The sequence below is a fragment of the Sphaerodactylus townsendi genome, linkage group LG12, assembly GCF_021028975.2.
Source record: "Sphaerodactylus townsendi isolate TG3544 linkage group LG12, MPM_Stown_v2.3, whole genome shotgun sequence".
Classification (NCBI taxonomy): Eukaryota; Metazoa; Chordata; class Lepidosauria; order Squamata; family Sphaerodactylidae; genus Sphaerodactylus; species Sphaerodactylus townsendi.
Genome location: NC_059436.1, coordinates 27913600 through 27931980, shown reverse-complemented (window position 1 = coordinate 27931980; position 18381 = coordinate 27913600). Strand labels below are relative to the sequence as shown.

The 18381-nt window shown below is 45.2% G+C and overlaps 1 protein-coding gene across 2 annotated transcripts in view; it reads left to right on the top strand.

The window, feature by feature from the left end:
* The window catches only part of CNNM4 (cyclin and CBS domain divalent metal cation transport mediator 4), a 48848-nt gene extending 30900 nt beyond the window's left edge, over window positions 1–17948 (top strand). The window contains exons 2-8 of one of the 2 annotated variants that reach the window (XM_048513277.1): window positions 2099–2242; window positions 3585–3722; window positions 5801–5970; window positions 6758–6857; window positions 12633–12695; window positions 15131–15318; window positions 16697–17948. In XM_048513277.1, coding sequence (XP_048369234.1) covers window positions 2099–2242; window positions 3585–3722; window positions 5801–5970; window positions 6758–6857; window positions 12633–12695; window positions 15131–15318; window positions 16697–16903 — 1010 coding nt within the window. In that variant the 3' untranslated portion in view covers window positions 16904–17948. The remainder of the gene's footprint in view (window positions 1–2098; window positions 2243–3584; window positions 3723–5800; window positions 5971–6757; window positions 6858–12632; window positions 12696–15130; window positions 15319–16696) is intronic. The other variant, XM_048513279.1, reaches the window with a different exon arrangement.
* Window positions 17949–18381: the final 433 nt, after the last annotated feature.

The window sequence follows — 18381 nt, the reverse complement described above, 5'->3', positions numbered from 1 at the left end:
GCAAATGCTCCGGGTGTGAGAAACAGGGTGTGTTGTGCGAGAGGCACTTTCAGTCTGCTTTTGTGTGGGGGCTGTCTTCTCCCCCTCCACAAGCACTTCCAAAACTTTTCTTGTTGTCTCTGATTCTCTCCAAACTACTTTGGGTGACAAGCATGACGTCTGGCCTGTGCAAATGTGGAAACTGAACCTGGTCTTTGTCACTCTCATACCTGAGTTATGTTGCCCCTATGCTGGAGTTGTTTTGCAAGATTTCCTCATCGTTCTGACTGGGACACTGCTCCTTCTGTTCCTACGCTAGCTCCCTTGGCTTGGAGGCTGATGGCTGTGTAATTCTGGACATTCTCAGACTCTGTGAGCTGAATGTATGTAGAAACCCTCTCTTAGTTCTCCAAGAGGTTTTTTTTTTGTTGTTGGCTCTGTAAACACTCTGGCAATGATCTAACATAGGTGTCACTTCAGGCCCTCCAGGTGTTCATAGACTTCGATTCCCATCAGCCTATGCCAGCAAGGCCAGTTGGCCATGCTAGCAGGGGCTGCTGGGAATGGTTGTCCATGAACATCTGGAGGGCCTGAGTTTGACACCTACCCCACCACCACCCCCCCAATAAAAGATTCAGGCCTTTTAACTTTATGTACATTGTACCTGCTTATAAGAAGATAGTTTTGGAATCGCTGTTCTATCAACGCTGGCTACTGGAAATTTCATGGAGGTTCCTGGAGAGGGTGGAGTTTGGGGGGAAGAGAAATTGCTCCTCAGGGATGCGGTGCCATCAATTCCATCACCTAAAGCTGGAGTTTCCTTCAGAGGAAATGGTTTTCATAGTCTGTAGTTGTAATTTTAGGAGGAACCTCCAGGTTCCATCTGGAGATTGGTAACCCTACCATGCAAGTACCTGGGGACCTCAGTGAAACACTGAAGCAGATCCATGAGGAGGTCAGTTGGGAGGCAGAGCTGATTTTAGGTCAAGGTCTCAGTCCAACAACCTGTCCAAAAAATGTTTAAGGATGCTGACAGAAGAGTAGGAAAGCGGGCAGACTGGGAGGAAGGCAGTGATATATAAAGTTAGGCTTATTTGGAGCAAGACTAGCAATGCTGTTTCCACACAGAGACCCAGGTTTGACCTGGATACAGTTATAGCCCAGCTACATTGTGCAGCATTGGTGGCCTGATGCCACAGGTGATGGAGCTGTGATGATAGTTGGTGAGACAATTTTGCCTATTCTTTTTCTGACTCTCCAAACTATTCAAAGAGGCCTCTGGTTTGGATTCAGGCTGATTCTAACAAATCTGTCAAATCTATTCATTTTTTTTAAAAAACCACAACCAATTCTACTTACTTGTGCAAAAGGCCAATGCAATTCTGGGCTGTATCAATAAGAGCATAGTGTCTAGATAGAGGGATATTATTATACCTCTGTATTCTGCATTGGTTAGACCTCACCTGGAATATTTTGTACAGCTCTGGGCGCTGCAATTCAAGAAGGACATTGACAAGCTGGAACAGGTCCAGAGGAGGGCAGCCAAAATGATAAAAGGTCTAAAATCCATGCCCTATGAGGAGAGACTTAGGGAGCTGGGTATGTTTAGTTTGGTGAAGAGAAGGTTAAGAAGTAACATAATAGCCATGTTTAGATATATGAAGGGATGTCATATTGGTGAGGGAGCAGGCTTGTTTTCTGCTGCTCCAGAGGCCAGGACCAGGAGTCATGGGTTCAAGGTGAAGGAAGAAATTCCACCTAAACATCAGGAAAAACTTCCTGATAGTGAGGGCTGTTGGACAGTGGAATGCACTACCTTGGAGTGTGGTGGAGTCTCCTTTGGAGGTCTTTAAACAGGCTGGATGGCCATCTGTCAGGAGTTCTTTGATTATGTGTTCCTCCATTGCAGGGGGTTGGACTTGATGGCCCTTGGGGTCTCTTCCAACTCTATGATTCTACAGGGAATCCACATAGGTAAATGATGAAATGGCTATGATGCTGTTATCCCAGAATCCTACAGCATGCACTTCCAACCAAGTGGAATTCTGCAATACAAAAGCACAATTTTTTGTGATATTTACTGCAGCGGTGTAATAATTGAGATGTCTGTCTCCCTTAGGAAAATCGCATTTGGCCATCGTCCAGAAAGTGAACAATGAAGGCGAGGGTGACCCTTTCTATGAGGTACTCGGCCTGGTGACCTTGGAGGATGTCATTGAGGAGATAATCAAGTCGGAGATCCTGGATGAGTCGGACATGTACAGTTATGTTCATTCCAAATACTTTTTAAAAAATCTGTCTAGGAACATCTTGGGATGGCTTCTTTTCCACACATTGCCCTTCAGTCTGCCTGAGGAGCTGAATATCCTGTAACCTCAGAGAGCAAAAGGACACATTTCTCCTTCATATTTTGACTTTGGGAAATGAGTACTGGGGGCTAATTTTTAACTCTGTGTCACTGATTTTTATTTTTTTCAATATGTAAAGTTTGCCTGATTTCCTAACTAAGAATGGATAGATCTTACAGACCAATGGTAATCACAAGGTCATAAGCTCCCCATTTGGAAGTCTGAACCATGACCTCGAAAAAGGCTTTAATTGAGGTATGGACAGCAGGACAAAGAGTTATAACTGGCTTACATAATGAGAAAAATAAAGTGGAGATACACATTGTTAAAATTAGATCAGAAGTCATTTCCTCAAGTCACAGCATGAGGGAGGAATGCATTCCTTTGGGCCCTGCTCCTAATTCAGGGATCGGGCGGTATAAAAGCCTCAAGTATAAATATAAATAAAATAAATAATTCCATGAGTGATAACAGATCCTATCCTCTTCTGGGGGAAATGTGGGAAATTTGCCCCAGTGCAGTAATTTGTTGATTGGAAGTATGCATAAAAGGAGGGGTAGCCATCTTTCTGAACAATATTCTCAGTGAGCGACTGGGGGAAAGGGATCCACATCAGAATGAGGCCAGTCACTCCACAGGTGCTATTCACATAATCAGAGGCCTCTTGATCTCTGTGTGTTACCTACACAACATCCCAATATCAGATGTAGACTCACATTTATATGTTCTCAGGCTGTGGGGTCTCGTCCCCCTTAGTGAGATTGCAGGGAGAACAGAAGAAAGGGAGGTCCACGTGTTGTTGAGTCCAGCACTATCATCAGGCATCTCTTGGGATTGTGCTATGTGAGAAGCAGATTTTGTCCCCCCTCTTAACCGTGACCCATATTGCAGCCATCTACTTCGCCCATAGAACTCAGTCAAAGCCATTGGAAGCCACTGTAGGAAGTGGCTGTTCCTGGATATATCTCATTAAATTACCAAAAGCCCCACTTCCTGACTTCCAGGTACCATCTGGTTTCAAAATCATTACTAGTAGATACTGCTTTCATTTCCCCCCAAACTTTGTTGTATAACCTTGAGGACCAGAAACATTATAGGAAAACTGAAAATTTCCAGGAATTCAGATTATGTATTCTGGTGGGCACATGGTAACGTAGAATAAGCACAGCTCTTAACTATAGTTGTACCTTGGAAACTTTATAAATTGCTCTCTGTGGAATGCACCTTCTTTAAACGTACCCCTTTTCTTCTCTGCAGCTGACAACCGGTCCAGGAAGCGAGTGAACAATCAGAAAAACAAGAGAGACTTTTCTGCTTTCAAGGATAATGACACAGAGTCCAAGGTGAAGATCTCCCCACAGCTTCTCCTGGCTGCTCACCGGTTTCTTGCTACAGGTAAGAGATACCTTGAAGAATACCAGGAATTTTTGGTGTAAAGGAGTATTCTCAAGGCCAGCTTGGCCAGCTTCTGGTTCACCTGGAGGTTCCAAAGAGGTGTATCTTTATGGCAGGGGTCTGCAACCTGTGGCTTTCCAGATGTTCATGGACTGCAATTCCCATCAGGCCCTGCAATTGGCCATGCTGGCAGAGGCTGATGGGAATTGTAGTCCATGAATATCTGGTTCACCTGGAGCTTCCAAAGAGGTGTATCTTTATGGGATGGCATCTAACTTTTTGCATTGAATATATGGCACCTATTGCACCTGTTAACTGCCTGTTAAATTATATCTTAATGGACAAGAAGCATTATTAAAAGCTACCAGAATTCTGAAAGCTGAGGCACACTATTTTTCAGTGTTAAAAAGATGCACTTCAGTCTAGATTTATTTATAGAGTAGGTAAGAGAGAGACTGAACCATCCTCTGAGGAACCCATCTACTGTGATTCTGTGTGAGTCTTCCATTGGTCTGATATCCTTCCTGATTAGAAGTAGGAAAGAACTCATGCAGAGATGTGAGAGGCAGCCCAACTAAAGGCGGTTACTTTTCTTCATTATGCAGCAGGGTGAAGGAATCATCCAATAATTAGTGGTGCAGAAATGCTGTTGAATTAGTTGATTAGAAGGAGGCAGAAATGGAGCAGTAGATCATACAACAAGGCAAAGGGCAACTTCCTCTGTAAGCAGGTCTTAAATTGTTTCGTTTTTAAATTTCCTGTGACAGCACGATGCTTTAGGAAATGCTGACTTAGACTGGCATTCAATGCTGATTGACAATGTGATCCTCAAAGGAGCTGTACCCCTCTAAGTCCATTGAAGTCAATTGGCTTAGAAGGGTTATCTCTGCTCATGATTGCACTATTAACGTCTTTTGTATGAAGCATCTGCTCATTGGCGTTAGTCTCTCACGTGCTATTGTGAGGAACAGACAAATCCATCTGTGTAATTAACATGTGCACACATGCACACAGACGTCTTTTCAGCCGATGTGGCACCCTCCATTCATCTGCCTTTGCTATCTTGCCTTAAGGCCCATCAGATCAGCTGCCCACAATCTGCCTGGATCAGATTTAAACGGTTAATATGAAATCCCCATTGAAAGGTCATTCTCATTATTTTATTCAGAAATTACAGGGGCTTTATCTTCTGAGTATGATATCTCTCTATTATCCTGTCTGCTGTGGGTTTAGGATTGAATGGAGGCTGTTGTTTGTGTGATTCCCTTCCCTCTGCTTTCTGTGTCTGTTTCTCACAGCAAAGCCAACAAATAGCGGTAAAGTAATTGCCACATTTCTGGGGAGAGTTATTGCCTCAGTTTAGACCCCCACTTGTGCTTTAGACCGTGTGTGGCAGAATGACTGTTCTTCAGACTGCTAGGAAAAAGATTCCTGTTTTCTTTTCCAGTTCTCCTTGAAAAGCCAGCTTTGAGGGTAAACCCTGATCACTGGAAGAGCTTCATTCTGTGTGTGTGTGTGTGTGTGTGTGTGTGTGTGTGTGAGAGAGAGAGAGAGAGAGAGAGAGAGAGATTATAATAGCAGAATTCCAGCACAGAGAGGGAAAGTACAGTGTCTAAAGCCCTGACCAGCAACTAGTGAGAATATAGCATGAGGGATGACAAATTGAATCCCCATCCTCCCAAACTAGCCTACAAGCAATTCTGCTTTTCTGTATTTTTTGTTCATTTTAAGGTTATCTTTAAAACAGAGGGTATCCCGTGGACTAGGGGACAGTGGACTAGAATTCACCCATGGACTAGAATTCACCCAGTGCCCTCCGGTTGCTAAGCTAGCATATCTCTGTTACGTTGCTCCTGTAGTTGTGTTTCAGTGTCTTGAGGAGGGTGGCACGGAAAGAGACCATTGCCAGGGAGCAGCTTCTGACACTCTAAACAAGCAGGGGAGAGGAGTGCAAATGGACAGTAGTTCCTCTCACTCAGCTTGTTTGGAACAGCTTCAGTCTCTTTAAGGCACCAGGTCTCCCTTGAACACAGCCCTTGAGGCCTGACTGCTGAGACCCAACCACCTTCTTTTTACAGAGGTGAACCAGTTCACCCCGGCCTTCATTTCCGAGAAGATCCTGCTCCGCCTGCTCAAACACCGGGATGTCATCCATGAACTGAAGTTTGATGAGGAGAACAAGAAGGCTCCTCAGCACTTCCTCTTCATCAGAAACAAGCCAGCCGACTACTTCATCCTCATCCTGCAGGTAACCCACCCATTCCTAACCCCTACTGCTAAGAAGGCCGGTTGAACTCATATGGTTGAGCATCGGCATTCCCAGCAGTGGTATCTTATGTATTATTTCTTAAAGTGATTTTTAAAAAAGATTCCCAACAAACTACTGCACTGTAAAGACTACCTCACAGAGTTATTGTGAAGGTGAACCAGATTTTTAAATCACACTGTTGCCTTTAAAGGGTTAAATAACTCCTGGCTGCTTGGAGAAGGTATGGGAAGTCCTGTCCTTGCTTATCCTTGTTGCTCATTCTGAAATGAGAGGTAGAGCGGTTAACTAGCATCTGAGAGACCACCGTTAGAGTCCCCACTTGTGCCGTGGAGGCTCACGAGGTGACCTTGGGCCAGTCACATTTTCTCAGCTTAACCTGCCTCCTAGGGTTGTTGTGAGGATAAAATGGAGGACAGGAGAATGGTATGAGCTGCTTTGGGTCCCCATTGGGGAGAAAGGCAGGGTGTGGATTGTGTAAATAAAGAAGTAAAATATTCCAGGTTAGTGTTTTCTCAAACCTTTTATAGGCAATCGTTTTCATGGAAGATTCTAGAGAAGGTAACGTTCTCGTTTGGCCATAGCTAGGCATGTGTGTCCCTACTGTCACCCAGCATTTCTAATGGTCTCCTGAGTTGACATCGTGCAGGGGAGCATTAGTAGCGAAGGAAAGTCAATCCTTTAGGAACGGTGTCCCTGTCTACTCCATGAAGCCCACCAAGTTCCAGAGCCTGACGTCGTGTGTTCTTCCTCTCTTTCTCTTTTACAGGGTAAAGTGGAAGTGGAGGCCGGCAAGGAGAACATGAAGTTTGAAACAGGTCCCTTCTCCTATTACGGGGTGATGGCCTTGAATCCAATTATTACAACAAGTAAGCTGCAGCACTGTTTTGCTGGGGGTGGAGGAACCTGGCTGTCAGAGGCCAGGCTGGAGTGAGTAGGGACGCAGACAGCCTTCCAATATCTTTGTCTTTCCTGTGGTGAACAGCCATTTCTAAGTCACAGAGGAGTTCTTCCTGAAGTCCTCTAGGGCAGGGATGGGCCGCTGACAGCTCAGAGGCCTGACTGACCCACAGAGCATTTTCATCTGACTTCTTCACTGGTCTTACCCCAAAGTAAAAACTTTGCCTGCCATTCAGTCATATGGAGAAGAAAATTGTTTTCAAAAGTTTGCTTGGGAGTGCTTTGTCTCCAGCCATACTTTGAGATTTACATTCCTCTTGGGGTATTGTCTGCAATGCTCTGGCCATGATTCAGCACTTGTGCTCCGTTAACGTTGAAGCCCAAATCGTGAGACTGACCGTGGCCTTGGTTTTATGATGGAGCGCAGCCATCCTGTAGCAAAATATGCTTCCAAAATAAACGTGTAAGAATATAGAATTTGCTGTATTCTGGGCCAGAGCTTTGCCTCTCTGATCAACTGTTCCTCATGATCGGAGCAGTGGTACACTAAGGGCACCTCTCCATGGCATGAAAAGGTATTGGGGAAGGGTGGGAGGTACAACTCCTAAGGAGCCATACAAGATTCTTGATCTGGACCTTGCCCATCCTCAGGAGTTTTGCCACAAGTCAGGAGTCCCATTGAGACAATCACAGCCTGTGTGCTGATTGACAAAAATCAGAAGAAATACAACAGCCATCTCTGATCCTAGGAAGCTGCTTATACTAAGTCTGTCATCTGGTCTAGTGCTGTTTATCCCAAGATGTCCCAGAGCCATAGATGGGGTCTTTACCTGCCTTACTAATTTTGACTGGCAATGTTGAAGAGTGAACTGCCGGGGGGGGGGGGGGTGGTTATTCCTTGCATTACTTTCGATCTCTCTACATCAAGTTAGTGTATGGTGCAAACATGTTTTGCCAGCCACTCTGTTCTCCATAGGATTGTCAACTGTTGGGAGAAAAAAATATCCTGTCTCTTTACCAGGTGCTCAATGGGATGTTATTTGCAAAGCAATGTTATATACCTCCATGCCATGAAAAAGTTCACCTGCCCATTTGTACAAATTCACCCTCTCTTAAAGGGACAGAAAGATTTTCTGCTGGCAATGTAGGTTCTTCTGTCAGTAGACCAAGGACATATTTGGTTCAAATTGATTCCATCAGAAACGACCAAATTCTAGCAACATCAGCCAGCTTAGTATATTGATCAGTTGGATTCAAATCTCTCCTGAATCCAGGGGTGTAGCTAGGGTAAATGGAGCCCGGGGCAAAATCTGAGTTTTGCGCCCCCCCCCCCATTTGGGCAGCATCCCTCCCCCACCACGACCAAACAACATTTTTGCACCAGTTCATCTCAAAGTCACCATTGCATTATAGAACATGGCCCAACACACAAATCTGAACACACCCAGGGCTCCCTAGTTTAAACAACATTGAAAGTGATGCTATTTTTTGAAGGCGGGGAATCCACCCTGAAACAGCATCACTTTTAATGTTGTTTAAACCACAGAGCCCAGATTCTCCTTTTAAATCCACCTTAAGGGGATAATTTGGCTCCCTTTAGTTTAAACAACATTGAAAGTGATGTTGTTTCAGGGGTAGATTCCCCCATCCCAAACAGCATCATTTCTCAATGTTGGTTATTGTGGGTTTCTGGTTGTATGGTCGGGTTCGAGGTGGCCTTGTATCTTGTTCTCATTGTTTCTATCCTGCATCTGTGGTTGGTATTTGGTGAGGTGTATCACAGAGAGAAGTCTATTATACACTGTGTCCAGCCTTCTCTTATAACAGACTCTCTCTCTCTGTGATACACTTCTGAAGATGCCAGCCACAGTTGCAGGCTTAAAATGTTAGGAACAAGATCTACTCAGACCACAGCCTGTAAAACTCACAACTACCAGTTGAATCTGGTTTTTGAAAGCCTTCAACAATACTTTCTAATGCTCTTTTTTTATCTAGAGTCTTAGATTCTCCCTTTAAATCCACTCCTAAAGGAGGTGGATTTAAAGAGAGAACCTGGGAAAATTTGAGGGTGCCCAAGGTCAGGGGAGCAATGTTTAAGATAACAGTACCAAACCTTTTTAGGCTATCTTCAGAAGACTCTCCTGATTAAAACCACCCAGGTTTAGTGAAGTTTGAGTTCAGGGAAGCCCAAAGTTATGGACCCTCAAAAGGGTAGCCCCATCTACCATTAGTCTCTCATTGGAAACAATGGAGTGATGGAGCCACCCCTTTTGGGTGTGATAACTTTGGGACCTCCTGAACCAAATCCTGGTAACTAGAACCTGGGTGGTAATCAGGCAGGAGACCATCCTTATGATACCCACCTTAGGTTTAGTGAAGTTTGATTTAGGGGATCCAAAGTTATGGGACCCCTCAAAATGGTAGCCTGCTACTATTAGCTCTCCTATTGGAAATAATGGAGTATGGGTCACTCCATTTTGGGGGGTCCATAGCTTTGGACCCCCTGAACCAAACTGCACCAAACTATGGCTGGTAATCATCAGGAGAGTCACCTGGACAATAGTCTGAAAGTTTGGTGTTGCATAGCCTGCAAAACCACTGCAAGCCCCTGCAGGCCACAAAATGGGAAAAACCCTGAAAAATAGAAAAAGCCACTAACGAACCTGCAATTTTTGCGCCCACCACAAGGTGGCGCCCGGGGCACTTGTCCCCGGATGTCCCCATGGTAGCTACGCCTCTGCCTGAATCCCAATTAACAATCTTGGGCCAGTCACTTTTTCTGATCTTTTACCTATGTTGTTATGAGGGGGGGAAATGGAAGGTGGAAGAGATACATAGAGCTCCTTCTTATTTATTTTGAATTTTTTTCACTGCCTCTCTAGAGGAAAGATAGAATAAAAATGAAAGAGCTGGATGATAAAGTTGGCAGTGAGGGAAGACCATTCAAGGAGCACACACGCTCTGGCATTACACATTATTTTCAAATTTTGCATTTGCATGGTGCATGCACACTATATGAATCCAAAATAAATGTTAGCATTAAATTGTGGGATATCTTTATTCCTTATTATTTGAAACTATTATTTTTCTTTCTTAAGAATAATGTAGAGATTTTTTTAAAAAAATGTGTATTGATTAAAATTTGGTAAGGCCTCCAAGATACTTCTCCCCGCCCCCCCCCCCCCCCCATGAGTAGCCAGTTTGGCTCTTCCTACCATAAATCAGAGACTTTCTGAATTTGCCAGAGGCTACCATCTGCTAGTTTTAGTGTTCATTTGAAAGATTACATGCTAGAGCCCTGCCATCTTGTGGCCAGTCATGGAATCTAAACCTCCATCACAAAAGTTAAACAGCTGCTTCAGTGTAAAGCAGTGATGGTGAACCTTTTCGAGACCGAGTGCCCAAATTGCAACCCAAACCCACTTATTTATCGCAAAGTGCTAAGGCAATTTAACCTGAATACTGAGGTTCTAGTTTAGAAAAAAAGGTTTGCTCTGAGACACGCGTTACTTGGGAGTAAGCTTGGTGAAGCAACCGTGCAATGCTTTGAACAGGTGAATCACGATCCTAGGACTGGGTTTACTCAGAAGCAAGGCCAGCCTAGATATATGTTTGTGTGTGTGGGGGGGTGATTTTCCGCTCTCCCCACATGACCAACTCTGTGCCCGCGTGCCCACAGAGAGGGCTCTGAGTGCCACCTCTGGCACGTGTGCCATAGGTTCACCACCACTGGTCTAAAGGTTGCATTAATAAGGGCTTTGCTGAAAAATCTGTATGCATTAAAATGGTTAACATTTTGGATTAGGAGCCGGCAGATCCAGGTTTAAATCCGTACTCCCCTGTGAAGCTTGTTGGATGACCTTGGGCTGCCTGTACTCATCCTAGCCTTCCTCACAAGGGTGTTGTGAAGATAAAATGAAGAAAGGAAGAGTCATGTGCAGCACTCCAGGCTCCTTGGAGGAGAGAACCATCAGGGGTTACTAGCCATGGTGGCTGAAAGAAACCACTATATTAGGGGTGGCCAACCTATGGTGCCCCAGATATTCATGGACTACAATTCCCATCAGCCCATGCCAGGGGCTGGTGGGAATTGTAGTCCATGAACATCTGGAGCGCCATAGGTTGGCCACCCCTGCTCTATATACAGAGACAGCAAGCCTCTCGATGTCAGTGCTAGGAAACACCCTTGGGAAGACCTTGGCCTCTACCCTGTTTGCTAACCCTCCAGGGCAACTGATTGACCACCACATAAATTAGGTTACTCAACTAGGTGGACCATTGGTCTGATGCGGCAGGGCAACTTTTGTGATCTCATGGCACCTGCACATAGTGAAGTAATCACATGATATGTGCAGGAAATGTTTATTTTATTTATTTATTATTAGATTTTATAGACCGCCCAACCCCTGAAGGGTTCTGGGTGGTGTACAGTAACAGGCAATTCACAGTAAAATACAAATTATAAACATTGAACATTAAAATCCCTTAAAAACACAATAGCAGCAGTATCATAAAACCCATATTAATCTATCAATCTATCAATCCTAAGGCCGGGAGGGGACCAGCAATGCCAAAAATAAAGATGTAATACAGGGAGTGCCGGAGATGGTATAAAATCTAGTGCGGGAGCATCAAATGTTATAGAACAGGGAACAGGAAATAATGGCAAAAGAATTAGATATAAAAAAAACTTCTACATGTTAAACTATCATTAATGCAACTGTGGGATGAAAGGAGCCCCTGCCCCCTATGACTTGTGATGCAGGGTGAACTTTTCAAAAATGACCAATAGAGGGCGCAAGTCAAACATTTGAGATTGCAGTAAGAAATGACCACAGTGTCTATGGTTGAGGCAGCAACGACTTTCTAAACAGCTGGCCTCCCATATGCATCCATCCTCTACCCTCCCTTTCTTCTGATATTTAAAATGTAGTAGGGATGGGAGGGATTGATTGACTGGCTATGAGTGAAATTTTAGTCTTCCCCAATTGGCAGTGTTATTTTTATTTAGCAAATATCAGGTACCATATGAATGTAATGAGAATGTTAGATGATTATTACTGAATTTTTAATGGTTGGTATATTGTAAAAGATGTTCATTGAACGTTGTTAGCTGCCCTGAGCCAGGAAAAGGCAGGATATTAAGTCAAATAAAATAAAAATAATAAATGTTACATTCTTTTATTAGAAGAGTGGTTTACCACAATAGCCCAGTGGTTGTAACAGTGGTAACTGATGCCAGTAATTGAAAATCATGGCTTCTTCCCTTCTCTGCTTTCTCACCGTGTGATCTTGGACAAGATGCTTCCTTTCCCACATTGACAATGTTGCAATAAAAACATCATTAATGCAAATCTGGGTTTAATGGGAACACGCCTTGCCCATGACTTGTAACGCAAGATGAGCTTTTCAAAAAATGACCAGTAGAGGGCGCAAGTCATTTAGGATTGCAGTGAGAAATAACAGGTTTGCCTTGGGCAAATTTGGAAGCATCCCATGTAGGGCAGGGACAGTCATCCCGAAACACATCACCATAAATTATATTTGTATGGTGTACCATTTTCTACTTCCAGTGCCAAACTGTGCTAGCAGCCAGCTCGTCATACATACTGTCCTTTAAAAATCAACCATAGTGATCTTTGCTACTTACGGGGGGACATACATGTGTGGGATCTTTTTTGTGTTACCCTCATTTTGCGCCTGGTTCTCATCCAGTCCTTCACTGTGTATGTATTTGTGTCTAGCCCCACCAGCCAAACTTGATCGTCAATCTATACAACGGGCATCCTTGTTATCCAGAGTGTCAGGTAAACCACTCTTGTGCATGTCATGAGAAATGCACATCTCTAACTGAATTAACCCCTTGCCTGGCCTTCATGCTGCAGTTAGGTGGCTTTCATTCAGTAACGTGGGATATATTGCCTTCCACAAGGAATACAGAACAAGGGGGAGCAGTAATACTAACTTGACACCACTCTGTTTCTTGAAACACGCAAGGAAATTGTCAGCACAATGAAATCAGTTGAGAGGCATGTGTTCATCTCTCTGTTCAACCGTGAAACAGTCACTGGCTCACTCCTTCATCTGCTCTTCAGAGGTGCTGCGAGGATACCGTGGATGAAATTCCCTTTTATTTACTCCCTGAGCACTTCTGAAGAGTATAGAAATGTGGTTGATTAATGCTTTATTATAATCCACTTTTCTTACTGTTTCTGGCAACCCACCTTAAAAACAAACCAAAGATTGGTAAAGCAGTTTTGCAAAAAAAACAAAAAACTGTAGAGAAGGAAGGCACTTGCTTATCAGCTGCTGCATCAGTACACATGGAATCATTTCTTAGGAGTTAAAGTTGCCCCTTGGGAGTTTAATTGCTTGTCAATAGATTCCGTAGGTCCTGAGCATTTGAGCCCTCTGTGTTCTCTCAATGTGCAAAGAAGGAAGGTAGGCACAAGTGTGTGGCCCCTGCCTCCACATGATTGCCAGCTTGTCTGCATGTTGCAGATATGCAGGAAAAGTCTCCACGTGTATTCTCCCTCCTTGTGAACAGGAATGTTGGGAAACCAGTGCCTCTGATCACAGGGAGGGGTGTACATGTGGAAACGTCTTCTGTGCATTCAGACCATGCTGATGAGTCAGTGATGAAGAAGAAGAGTAGAAGAAGAGCTGGATTTATATTCCCCCTTTCTCTCGTGTAAGGAGACTCAAAGGGGCTTACAAACTCCTTTCCCTTCCCCACCTCACAACAAACACCCTGTGAGGTGGGTGGGGCTGAGAGAACTTTGAAGAACTGTGACTAGCCGAAGGTCACCCAGCTGGCATGTGTTGGAGTGCACAAGTTAGTTTAGTTCCCTAGATAAGTCTCCACAACTCAAAGTGGCAGAGCGGGGGATCAAACCCGGTTCTCCAGATTAGAGCGGACCTGCTCTTAACCACTATACCACGCTGAGGGAGTGTTGCCAGGACACTTGTCCTACTCTGTAGGTTCAATTGGAGAGGCTGTGTACTGTGTTTAGCAGTCGCTGTCACAGGCATGGCAGTTGGCTACATGATAGGGCTGTTGTCATGAAAGCAGAAAGACTCCCTTCCTCTGATGTGTACATATGGCTGCATCCTCTTTTTAATCTCCAAATGCAAATGGAAGTCAATCTCTTTTCAGTAGGTGTTATCTTTGCTTTTCTCTGCTGGGTGCTCTCGTGGTTTTAATTCTTCTTCTTCTTTTGGTGACTACAGGGGTTTTTACTGTGTGTATATTGAAATGTATTTTTAATTATTATTTTTTTACAGTAAACTTTGATACTTTTGCTGGAATATCCATTTTTAAAAATAACTTAATTAAGAATTGCATCCTTCTAAACCTGTGGACTTTAATGCACTTAATGCACAATTGGCCATGCTGGCAGGGGCTGATGGGAATTGTAGTCCATGAACATCTGGAGAGCCGCAGGTCGCAGACCCTGTTTTAGACAATTTAGAAAGTCAGCTGACACAATTTCAAAAGATATTCTCTCATCTCCCACTTCTTGCTCATCTTGACCTGGATAGACCAGGCTGGCCCAATCTCATCAGATCTCACTCCTGGTAAGTATTTGAATGGGAGACCACTAAAGAATCCCAGGGTCACTACACAGAAGAAGAGGAAGAGGAAGAGGAAGAGGAAGAAGAGGAGGAGGAGGTGTTTGGATTTATATCCCTCCTTTGTCTCCTGTAGGAGACTCAAAGGGGCTTACAAACTCCTTTCCCTTCCCCCCTCACAACAAACACCTTGTGAGATAGGTGGGGCTGAGAGAGCTCCAAAGAGCTGTGACTAGCCCAAGGTCACCCAGCTGGTGTGTGTGGGAGTGCACAGGCTAATTTGAATTCCCCAGATAAGCCTCCACAGCTCAGGCGGCAGAACGAGGAATCAAACCCAGTTCCTCCAGATTAGAATGCACCTGCTCTTAACCACTACGCCACTGCTGCTCTCTGCTGTACAGTAGCAAAGGCAAACCACCTCTGTAAGACTCTTGCCTTGAAAAACCCTACAGGGTCGCCATAAATCGGTGTGACTTGTCAACACTTTACACACGCATCACTTGCTCAGGCAGTCCTCAGTAGCTTTTTCAATGGATCTTGGAAAGGGTGTTTCTGTGTACGTGAGAGAAGATTCTCTAGGTGAGGGTGGGGGGGAAAAGCAAAGGTAGGTGGAAGAAGGGAGGACCAAAAAAAGGGATGTCCTTCCTGACTCATTCTTCTCCATATCTAGCTTCAGAGGTGCGCTCCCCTTCTCACGTGAGCAACCTGAATCGCTCGGCATCGCTGTGCTATCATGAGCGCTCTGATTCCATCTCCTCCAACTTCAGCGGTAGCAACAACCAGATCAATTCCAACTCCAGCTCCCAGTATCTCTCTGACTTCAGTGTTCGAGCCCTCATGGACCTGCAGTATATCAAGGTGAGTCATACAAGAATGCCTCTCAGAGCCATTTCTCACTGGAGTGTCAAAGCGGCCGTACCTCTTTGTTGCAGAGCAGGGACATTTGACTGAAGGCCCCTCCAAAGAGCACTCCTGGTACACAGGACTCTTCTCCCTGCAGTTTTTCTGTGTGCAGATCTTTGTGTGTGTGTGTGTGTATATAGGCATGTGTGTGCACACGTGTATATGTATATTTATGGGAAAAGAGAGGGAAGTGTTCAGTCATGTGATTACCCCACATACAGCCCAGATGGAGATTGACCATCTCAGAGAAAATGAGGCCTGAGAGGAAAGGAGTGCTCCACATATAGAAATAATCTGGAGTTTCCTGGGGTCTGATTTGCCTACTACTCTGTCATATGCCTCCCAATAAACACCGTAAACACAATGTTTGAAGGGAGAATGGCTGAAATGGTGGACATTTACTGAGGATGCTGGAATTGGCTTCCCTGATGGGAAAATGTTGCATTCCCAGCCTCGGAGAATTGCTTTTATAAGCACTGAGGCCGGGGGTGGGGCTTGGGGAGCAGGAAGTCCCACCCCTTCCTGCTCCCCAAGCCCCACCTCCCGGCCTCAGTGCTTATAAAAGAAGGTATCCGAGGCGCAGGCTGCTGGCTGGGAGCCCAGCCAGCAGGGTGAGTCGGAGGGGGGGGGAGGGGGGCACTCTAGACCTTGCCCATGTCCATGGTGACATGGGTGGGGTCAAGGGCAGTGGAGGGTGGAGCCTGGGGGTACCAGGGACAGAGCTGGGGTGGGGGCAGAGCCTGGGGGCAGGGCGGGGGTGTGTGTGCAGAGCCTGGGGGACATCCTGGAGACAATTTGTCTCCGGGCACCATTTACCCCTGGTACGCCTCTGGATATAGGAGATATGTTGATAAGGTGGAGTTTTAAGCAGTTGCACCCTTCTAAGTCAGTTGAAATCAGTTTTGTAGATATTTATTTATTCATTTAGATTTTTAATGCTCCACTTTACTCCTTCAGTGGTTACCCAAAGGGACCTACAACAGTTTTCTCCCTCTATTTTATCTTTACTACAACAAACCTGTGAGGCGAGATAGACCAAGAGGCAATGACTGTCCTGATGTTACCCAGGAAGCTTCCATGGCAGATCACAGATTCGAACTGAGGTCTCCCTGATCTGAGTCCAGTTCTCTAACTACTACACTACACTTGCTCAACTCGTTCAAAGTGTGTCTGTATGCACATATGCAGAGAGAGAGACACATATCTGCTTAACTCATACAATAGATGCGCAGTGTACAATGGTGCTGTCTGGGATGCAGGGGGTTTTTTTTGTTCTGCTCATATGCCTTTGAGCCCCCTGTAGTTATGATTTGTTATTTTTTCTGCCCTGCAGATCACACGCCTTCAGTACCAGAATGGCCTCATGGCTTCCCGCTTGGAGAGCTGCCCCCAGTCTCCTGATGGCAGCTCCCCCAAATCGGACACCACCACCTTGCCCGCAAAGGAAACCCCAACATGCAACGAAGTGATTAGCCTCTTGAACGAAAAGAACTGCCAGCATTCCAAGACAAACCATAACTCCCCGGATGAAGTTGTCTGACCCTGGCCCTTTGGCGATCTGGTTTCGCCCAGCTCGCTCCAGCCCTCCCCTTCCGAAGATAGTAAAGTGGGAGAGTGGAGGAAACACTCCAGTGCCCACGAGAGGATTTTGGTCATGCAACTACAAATGTCAAGTGATGGATGCAACCCGGGAGGAAGGACGGCAGGTCCCCTGCAGATCTCAGTGGCTTTTCTCTCGAAGGCATACCCCCCCCCCTCCACTTTCCAGGCAGGAATGGGCTTGATATGATAAGGAGAGACCAACTCTGAAAGGAAACTGCACACCTGCCAGTGAGAAGAACAACAGGTTCTGGATGCTAAAGGGAATCCTGGGTTCTGGAGCACCAGAACCTGCATAACCCACTTTGATCCAGTTTCACCTTGGCTCACATTTCCACCAGGTGAGGTTTTGGCTAGCCAAGGATTTTGAAAGGGAGCTGCTGTTTTTTTTTCTATGCTGGCTTTTTTGTTTAAACAGACCAAAATGGAGATAAGGCAGTCCCTTGGCCAGGCATGGTCAGAAGGCATGGTCCAGTTCCGGAGTTGGTCCAATTCTGGTTTCCTTTTCCACGGAGCACTCAAATAACGAACAGGTTCAAAGGTGACATAGACAGAAGTCACCAAGAGGAGATGAGAGCCATGGCTGTGGGCTACCATGACACAAGCAGACGTCTGCTGACAGGCAGGAATCATCTGCCCATCTCAGGGAGTTCTGATTCTTGTATATTGTCTGGGATTACGATGTCCTGTCTTCTTTTTCTCTCTTTTTTGCTCTGTTTTGTTTGTGGGTACCGCATTAAAGAGACATTGTGCAGAGGCTGGAAGGTGGGTGGAAATCCATTCCCCTCACCTGCCGCCCTCATCAAAAGTTCTGTGTCTGGGGATTGACATTTCTCAGCACACACTCTGTTCCAGGTTAGGATCTTCTGAAGGAATCATAAAGAGGCTGGTCTAGATGAGCAGCAGGGGGAGGTGGTTGAATCCTCAGGTGGCTGAATGAACTGTTCCTCCTGTCCTTGCATGTTTTTGAATACTGTCCCATGTTTTTTTTTAAAAAAAGGTCCTGACACACAAAAACGAGTACAGTAGGGAATGGCCTGGATTGAAACTTTACCCCCAATAGGTACTTTTCTACATGCAGGGAAGATTTTAAAAAGTGTGGAAACACTAAAAAAATGTGTGTGGGGGCCCCCACTACCAGTCTGTAATGGTACAGTCCATTCTATCCCTGTGGGATTTTACTACCTCATTCTGTTGCAGATGTAGACCACACCAGAATAGGAATCCTCAGGCTAATTTCTAAGTACCGTATAAGTCTGCTTGACAGATCTGATGGAAGTTGCAGAACTGGGGGTGGGATACGGTTTTGGGGTAGCACTGGGCTCATGAGGTTATGTGCAGCATTGTGAATGTGGGCCGCAGCCTTTCATGTGCTTTTTTGGGCAGGGGAAAGGGGTTCCAATGCAGAACGTTTAACAT